This window comes from Etheostoma spectabile, chromosome 8 (genome assembly GCF_008692095.1).
Source record: "Etheostoma spectabile isolate EspeVRDwgs_2016 chromosome 8, UIUC_Espe_1.0, whole genome shotgun sequence".
Taxonomy (NCBI): Eukaryota; Metazoa; Chordata; class Actinopteri; order Perciformes; family Percidae; genus Etheostoma; species Etheostoma spectabile.
The window spans coordinates 13,849,050-13,858,724 of NC_045740.1; the positions used below are offsets into that span (position 1 = coordinate 13,849,050).

Genomic DNA, 9,675 nt, shown 5'->3' on the forward strand with positions numbered 1-9,675 from the left:
CAGTAAATGTTTGAGTTTGTAAAGAAATGTAATTTTTTTGAACCGCCTAATATTCCTATTTCCTCACTTTCTGTAAAGGTATAACACAAACTTGATCAATTTTGGTCATGTTTTGATTTGTAATTGAATGTGCAGTGTTCCGAATGCATTGATATCATGGAATTAAAAGTTATTCTAATGATTTTGAACATTATTCACTTTTTTTTATACCCACTGCTGTTATTCTGAACAGAACTGTAAGTGAATGAGTTGTGTCTGTGTTCTCTTGCAGACTAGCCAAGGAAAGTCCTTCTCCGTCACCGCACTGTGTGACACTGAGATGGATGTTATCTTTTTCCGCCACGGAGGTCTCCTTAGATACGTTGCTCGGACTTTGCTCTGAAACCGCGTGCAGCCCGGTCCCCGAGCCCTGCTGATCGTGCCAAGCAGTCATCATTTCACCAGTTTGTCAGCACGGATGAAAAAAACAGCTAATTGGAGCGACATAAAGACTGAGGAGTTGTCTGTTTGAGCTGGATGAAAGTCTCCAGACTTTTGGAGTCATGAGATTTTCAGTTTTCTTCTCCATCACTACTCGGGACTGTCTCTACACTTGCAACAGTAGTGTGTTCTCTCACAAGACAGTCAAAGCGCAGGAAGACGTGATGACTTTCACTCAATAAGAAGATTGTACCCTAGACAACATTTTAACATCATGATTTGTTTGATTGTGTTGGAGACTTCCTGAGGAGACATTTCTTTCAGCATTGAGTTGACCCAAGAAGAAATGAATCATGTCTGCTTCTGTTTAACAAAATAAATACATAAAACGATCCTACCTAGAAAGGTTTACACGGTGCTAGGTACTACAGCATGAATACGTTGTTTTTAGGATGAAGTATAGCCTGTTTTTATCAATCGGTCTGTTTCATTTTGCAGAATTGATGTCATTTGCCCAAATTTCTTATTGGGGCCAAATAATCTTATGTAAATTAAAGTTCTGTTGAAATTGCTTTAGTCGAATTCCTTTTCCCTTTAGCAGGTGCCTCCTGATACTCAATTGGTGTTATGTGAGAAATGTGAAATCTGTATTTTTTGTTGTATCACTACTCCTCCAACTGACAGTTCTTTGCATAACATTAAAGGTAAATTATACAAGTTTGTCAGTCTAAATAATTTACATTTTTAAGTATGATTGAAAACAATAGTCTTGAGTCTTTAGTTATGCATCTCCAGTGTTGAGTTAAATCTCTTCTGCAGCCTCAGTCCGACTACCTGCAGTGTTCAGCATTATTAGCATGAATATTTATTTAAAGGGGAAATCTGCAGATTTTACTCACTAAAGTGGGTTGGCAGGTCTTGGGGAGTACTACAGCATATTTGGAAAAAATGAGTATAAATCCTTAGTGTCTCTAGTGGGAGCTGCGTGGAATCTGATGAATTGCCTCAAGTGATGTCACTAAAGTCAACATTGTTTGGGGTGGGGGGGGCCTCTAGCTCACCCAGTAGACCGTGCGCCCCACATAGGCTGAGTCCTTTGCAGCGGCCCAGTTCTGAATCCAACCTGCGGCCCTTTGTTGCATGTCATCCCCCATCTCTCTCCTCCCTTTCCTGTCCATCCCTATCAAATAAAGGAAATAAACACATGGGTGGGGGCAGAGGACTACATGTTTTTTTTTTTTTCAAATGTTTAAATTTGTATGTGTGACATTAAAAAGAAGTACACTAACCAGAGTTCTGTGGCCACTCCTCATCTGTGCTTGAGGCTAGTGGGTCGAGGCTACATTTGCCACTAGTAGCGTAACACACCCAAATCTTCCGTCTGAGCTGCCAAGTGGGTGAGCTGCATTCTGGGTAATGTACGTGCCAGGTTTTAACAAGGAATAAGAATGCTTGGAACTTTTTTCTAAAATGACTGGTTCCTTACATAGTCTCACTTCAGCAGGTAGACTAATATTGTTTTTTTATCATGATTTGGTGCAATGTGAAGATACAAGATGCATAAAGTGAAATCTTAGCTCTTCATATCTTCGATGCTTCTCATGCTATCAGTTCACCTTCCCAATATCACTTTCACCTCTGTCAGATTTAGTGAATATGACTAAACTGACTATGCAGATATAACATCTATTTCAGTGAGAAATAACTGCTGATTAATGTTCTATCAAATACCAGCTCATATTGCAGTTTGAACTGTCTTATAAGTGAATGGACACCAGCCAGGCCTATAATACTGTAATATTTAGTCACATTTAATCACAAATTACATTTCAAGTACTGGACTTAAGATTCAGGCTGAAATAATTATTTTGAGTGTCAGCTGTGTTTGATTTAATTTGTGTGCATGTTGACAATAAATAGTATGTTGGTAGATGACGGCACTTTCTGAACTCATCCCTTCATTGTATCATGTCACATTATCTAGAACATAGATTTGAGCATTTATGCATTTCAATTTTTTTTGGAGAGCATGATATAATTCTGAAGTCATTGTATGAATACCTACACTATTATGTAATATGTTGAAATTATGAACTGCCTGAAACTGTTGCGAAACTGTATATTTGGTTTTTGTCGTTTTAAGAGTGGACATAGATGGTGTTTTGCCAACTGCCAAAACCTCAGTTCCTCAGTCAGTCTGTTTTCACTGTTTGCCTTCCTAGTTTGAGGTTGTTTGAATTAGTCAGTGACATCTGAACGCAGCACAGTGTGAAAGCCCTCTCTGTAGTGTCATCATGTGTAGCAGATAACTGGTCCGCTGCTGCGTCCCATTATCTCAGTTTAGGGAAGCAAAAGTGTGCAAACCAAGTGCGTCGCCGCACATGTGAAAATGTTTCTGGAACCGAGTGACTATGCCGACGTGACGGCCGCATTCTTCTTTATGATGAATCGTGCACAAGTTGAAGGAGCTGATGGGCTAACATTTCACTGGAATTGTTCCTTTCATGTGACAAATAAAAAATCTTTGAATTGTGTGATTGATGTCTGTGAGTCTGAATCATATTCCAAATAGTTTGTAAAACATGGCAAGACAATGCTAGTACTGTGGATGTCTGTGAGGTGTCAGTGCTCTCTGTTAAAGGATAACTTCACTGTTTAAAAGGTAGACTAATCATAGGGAGTACTGTACTACTCAGTCTGAGAACTGGAGCTTTGTCAAGTGTTTTTAGTACTTATACTAACTATTTAATGTCAGAATATCTATGAATTCTTGAGATGAATGACCAACCTATGTTACCTTTATATCATGAAATATTCATTGATGTAAGCATTTTTTTAAATGGTCTTCCTAAATTTGGTTATTGCAGAGTTCAGCCAGCGTTTACTGTACTGAACAGCTGGAACGTAAAACTTGCCTCTGGTGGACAACAAAAATTACCCTAAATATATATTTGGCATTTTTTACTTCCATTTCTTATCCTTTACCAACAAACATACTAATAGCCACCTACCTGCTAATATGAGCTCAAATAATACTAGTTTAAAGGCCGAGATGTAGTTTGACAACGTTGACATTTTTATGACTTTTTGACATACTGTACTATACTACAGTATTTTTTGTAACATACTATGACTTTTTTATGACTATGACTTATAATACTATGAATGTGTTTAAACATACCACATCATGAAATTTTGCTGACTTTTGAATGACTTAGTATATTATGACTTTTTCATGACATACTATAGCATGACTTTTTTATCACATACTATATTGACATTTTTATGACTTTTTGACATACTGTACTATAGCATGATTTTTTTATCACATACTATAGAATTACTTTTTTATCACATTTTATAACTTGACATTTTTATGACTTTTTATGAAATACTATACTTGACTTTATCACATACTATGCTTTGACTTTTTATGACGTTTTACGACATTTTTTGGCATACCATACTATGATTTTTTTATGGCATTTTTTTCATGGCAATTTTTTATGATATACTTTTACTTGGATTTTTGACGACTTTTTTACGACATACTACACTATGACGTTTTTCTCACATTTTTCTGACTTAGTATACAATTACTTTTTATGACATTTTTCTGACATACTATACCATGATTTTTCATGACTTTTATATGACATTTTATGACTTACTAACTATGACATTTTTATGACTTTTTATGAAATAAAGTTTGAGGTCCCCTGCTGGAGCTGGTGCCCCCGTGACCCGAGTCCCCGAGATGAGCAGACAAAAATGGATAGAAATGGATTATACTTAGACTTATTACGACTTTTGATCACATACTTTATTACTTTTCATGACATTTTATCACATACTATACTATGACATTTTTATGACATTTTATGACTTACTATACTATGGCTTTTTCTGACTTACTATACTATGACATTTTTATGACATTTTATGACTTACTATACTATGGCTTTTTCTGACTTACTATACTATGACATTTTTATGACATTTTATGACTTACTATACTATGGATTTTTATGACTTACTATACTATGACTTTTTATGACTTTCTATACCATGACATTTTACGACATACTATAGTGGGATTTCTTCATAACTTTTTTAGACTTTCTATACTATGTTTTTTATACTTTTTATGACCTTCTATACTATGACTTTTTATGTTTTATGAAATACTACACTATGACGTTGTACAACTTTTTATGACATACTGTACTATGACATTTCACTGACTTTTCATGACATTTTATCACATACTATCAATGACTTTTATCACATTTATAAACTTACTATACTGACATTTTTATGACTTTTATGAAATACTATACTTGACTTTTTATCACATACTAAGCGATGACATTTTATCACATACTTACTAGATTTTATGACGTTTTACAACTTTTTTTGGCATACCATACTATGTGTTTATGTTTTATGATATACTTTTACTTTCATGACATTTTATCTCACACTATGACATTTTTATGACATTTTATGACTTACTATACTATAACTTTTTATGACCTTTTACACTATGATTTTTAGTTTATGAAATACTACACTATGACGTTACACGACTTTATGACATACTATAATATGCCTTTTTATAACTTTTATGACTTCTATACTATGACTTTTTAAGTTTATGAAATACACTAGACGTTACACGACTTTTTATGACATACTATAATATGCCTTTTTTATAACTTTTTATGACCTTCTATACTATGACTTTTTATGTTTTATGAAATACTACACTATGACGTTATACGACTTTTTATGACATACTATAATATGCCTTTTTTTATAACTTTTTATGACCTTCTATACTATGACTTTTTATGTTTTATGAAATACTACACTATGACGTTATACGACTTTTTATGACATACTATACTATGACATTTTCATGACTTTTCATGACATTTTATCACATACTATATTGTGACTTTTCAACATTTTATGACTTACTGAACCATGACATTTTTATGACATTTTTATGAAAATACATACTGAAAATTTGACATTTTATACAAAATTTACTAGACTTACTATACACTTACTATACTATGGCTTTATGACTTTCATACATATGAAATTTACGACATAATATGATTTCTTCATAACTTTTTTATGATATACTATACTATGCCTGTTTTATAACTTTTTTTGACTTAGTATAATATGACCTTTTATGACTTTTATCACAACTATACAATTAATCTTTATTACTTTTCATGACATGTTATCACATAATATACTGACCTTTTTATGACTTTCTATACTATGACTTTTTATGACATAGACATACTATAGTATGAGTTTTTTATGACTTTTGATCACATACTATATTATGACATTTTAAAACTTTTTCTAACATGCTATACTATGACTTTTTATATTTAATGACTTTTTTACTACTTTGACTTCTATATTCTTTTTACAAAACAATTTTTGTAACTTTTTATAATATACCATGACTTTATGACCATGACTTACTATACTGTGAATTTTTTTAAACATTATGACTTTTGACATACTGACATAGTATGATTTTTTTTTTAATCACATACAAGAGAATTACTTTATCAAATTTTTTTTTACTTGCTTTTTCATGACTTTTATGACAGAATACAATTACTTTTTATCACATTTAATAACTTACTATACCATGACATTTTTATAACTTTTATGAAATACTATACTGACTTTTATAACATATAAACGATGACATTTTATCACATACTATTCTATGACTTTTATGACGTTTTACAACTTTTTTTGGCATACCATACTATGATGTTTTATGTTTTATGAAATACTAAACTATGACATTTTCATGACTTTTTATGACATTTCATGACATACTATACTGTGACTTTTCAACATTTTATGACTTACTGAACCATGACATTTTTATGAAATACTATACTTGAAAATTTGTCATTTTATCTTTTATTACTTTTCATGACATTTTATCACATAATATACTGAACTTTTTATGACATACTATGAGTTTTTTTATGAATTTTGATCACATACCATATTATGCCATTTTAATTATTTTTTTACAAAACACATTTTTGTAACTTTTTTATAATATACTGACTTTTTTATGACTATGACTTACTATACTATGACTTTTTTTAAACATACATCATGAAATTTTGTTGACTTTTTAATGACTTAGTATACTATGACTATTTTATCACATACTATATTGACATTTTTGACTTTTTAGAACATACTCGCTTGTTATGACTTATAAATCTTTATCTCATAAAACTATCCAAGGCCTTTTTTAAAACTTTTTATGGCATACTATACCGTGACATTTAAAGACTTTCTAGTCCAAAGTTTTTATTATCTTTTCTTGTTACTGTTGAAATTATAGTGAAAAACAACCCAGGTAGAGAAAAAGACACTGAAGTCTGAAGTTCTTAATGAAATTTCCAAGTGTAAACAGTGCAACTTTTATTGATTTGAAGACACAGTGCTGACATTACGCTGCACATTGACAAGTGATGGCATACATGAGGTCGCACTAACAACCACTTTTATTTGAGTGCTGTCTAACAAGCGTGCAACTAATTGTAAAAAAACAGAAAAAAAACTGTGCAAAGAAATGTCTGCGAGATAGATGACATCAAATGACAGTCTAGCTTGTCACTTAACGGTTTCAATTTAAGTATGTGCAAATGGGAAATTAATGTCGTAATCAAAAGATGGCAGCCGTGCCACATGTGACACTACAAGGACTTGTTACCGTTCGATGTTAAAACTAAACTTGCTAAATTGCAGACTGAGGTTTTCAGGAAATTATACTCCTTATGACATCAGTATGTTTAATATTTGACATTAATGTCATGTCTACAAGTCAGCATCAACCGTATTTTTGTGCATGTTGTCGCCCATTTACACAAAATCATACAGTATTATTTAGTGCTAAAATTACTAGTCGATCAACAGCCAACAATTCTGATAACTAATATAATTAATCATGTAAAAATGCCCAATAGATGCTGATTCCACTGTCCCAAATGTGAGAATTTACTTCTTTTCTGTTTGATTGTAAATCAAAAGGTACCCTGTGGATTTGTTTTGTAACAAAGTTGTGTTTAAATTCACTGCTAAGTGCATTAAGTATCTTTGAGTTCTATAAAATGTGTTGAATGCATTTCTTTCCTCATAAACCATTTAAAGAGCGGTTTGGTTTTTGTGTAGAAGAATTTGAAAATCTACATTGTTTGCATCCCGGTAAACTGGCTAGCGGTCATCTTCTTAGCAGTTGGCACATAGCTAGGTTTCTTGGCACGCCGAACCACCAGCAGGACTGAAGATCACGTCACCCGTGTGAGACATTAACAAAAATGGGGACCCAAATTCAAAAACATTGCTCTATTAACGCTGATCCCAAACTCCACAGGGTACCTTTTAAACAAAACAATCTGTTAGTCAGATATAACTATCACAAGACATTTTTCATTATTTTGTATCATTGTATAGATTAAATTGAGAAAAAAAAAAATAATTGACAGATCAGCACATAATCAAAATATTTGTTAGTTGAGCCCTCATATTACTGTCAACCATATCTCAAAGCAGTACTCAGAACCCTACCATCCAGGAAGCCTTTGGTTTCCAGTCATTTCACTGTTTCAACATGAAAATATACTTGCAGAAACTTGCTCGAGAAGGCTAATCCATTAAGTGGACATGTCAGCATTTACTGTATGTTTCTCAAAGTTAGTCGTTGTTGCTGGGTAATTCCTTATAAAGTGTCAACTGACACTGTACTGCATTACCAGACAACACTGATGCATCTTTAAAAAAAAAGATAAACAGACTCATGTACAATGCTCACTGTGAGGATTAGCCGTTTCAGGTTTGTGCAGGTTCATTTTCATAGAGCAGGCTCTCTGCAACTTTTTTCTTTTCTTTTTGAATGTGCTACTTTTTTTTCCGTTATAAGCAAGATTATGGAGGAAGAAACCCTTAATTTGAAGTAAACGGGCTTGAACATGAAAATACCAATATTGTTCTTTAACCTCAGCATTGACACTCATATCATTAGGGCTCTCGGGGAAGTAACTATTGACGAGCCTCTGCACTGCCCACAACCGTGTACAACTTTCTGCCGAACTGGATTATACCAAAAACCCAATTCTGACTTAAAAAGGCACAGACATGTGAGAGTAACATAAGAGTAAAGTTTGCACTATGATTGAAATCATATCTAAAAATCTTTAAACTCGCAAGCTTGACCTACGATGCAACCCTTGACCCCAGCTGTAAACACCGCTAATCTAATGCCTCTCAATACCCTGCATCACATCCCCCTCAGCATCAATAGTATTTTAAATCTAAACGGAAAAAATAAAAAAAACATGGCTGGTACTTTAGTACTTTATCCACCCGGTGGAAGTGCTTATAATTCTTTTTTTTAAATTTAAGTGTTTAGTGTAGTTTTTTCCCTTTGAGTTGTTGAAAAGAAGAAACATAGTGAGACTCTTGGCCACTTTCTTCATCTGGGTTCCCAGAAATCTTTGATGAGAGAGCAGCCGCGCTGTAAACAATTAACCACTGCTGATGGGAAGGAGCTCCTGATCACACGAGGGAGAACATCCTGAGAACAACGGACTCGGTTTGTTTCCCTTCTCTTGTGGAAATTAATGGAATCATTCATCTATTTTCTTTTTTCGTTTGTCCATATCTTTGTATATGCAAATTCTTTTCATCTAATAAGAAAATATTTTGTGGAAGGTTAAATGAAAATATACAATTATTAATACAATAGAGTACAGAGCTATATGTTAAAGGTGATTAAAAAAACAACAACAAAAAACGGTTGATTGTATCTCCCTTTACAATGCACGCATTTTTCCTTGGTTTAAAGGCAAGAGGTAAAGTGTATAAGAAAAAGGCAGCCTGTTCTGTCCTCCAAAAGGCTGTTGCTCAAGGACTAGGCGATGGCTTTTGCTTCAGGCAAGAAAGCCTCCCAGTACTTTATGAGCTGGAGGAGAAAGGGACAACAGGCTCAGTCAGGCAACAAGCAGTTCATACGTAGGATTTACAAGTCATACACAACATTATTCTGAAATACGTAGTCTATAGCCAGCAAATGACTTGACAATTAAAAACTATAATTCATACATACATACATACACACATTTTCATAATTAAATGTACAAAAGTATTTTAATGTGTATGGCTTTTGGACTGTTGGTTGGACAAAACAAACAA

The 9,675-nt window shown here is 33.3% G+C and overlaps 2 protein-coding genes across 2 annotated transcripts in view; one reads left to right on the forward strand and one right to left on the reverse strand.

Annotated features, from left to right (window-relative positions):
• Window positions 1-1,134, forward strand: part of ireb2 (iron-responsive element binding protein 2) — a 29,977-nt gene extending 28,843 nt beyond the window's left edge. The window contains exon 22 of the mRNA XM_032523902.1: window positions 272-1,134. Coding sequence (XP_032379793.1) covers window positions 272-382 — 111 coding nt within the window. The 3' untranslated portion in view covers window positions 383-1,134. The remainder of the gene's footprint in view (window positions 1-271) is intronic.
• A 6,198-nt stretch (window positions 1,135-7,332) lies between these two features.
• snx1a (sorting nexin 1a) overlaps window positions 7,333-9,675 on the reverse strand; it is a 14,102-nt gene continuing 11,759 nt past the window's right edge. The window contains exon 15 of the mRNA XM_032523903.1: window positions 7,333-9,445. Coding sequence (XP_032379794.1) covers window positions 9,395-9,445 — 51 coding nt within the window. The 3' untranslated portion in view covers window positions 7,333-9,394. The remainder of the gene's footprint in view (window positions 9,446-9,675) is intronic.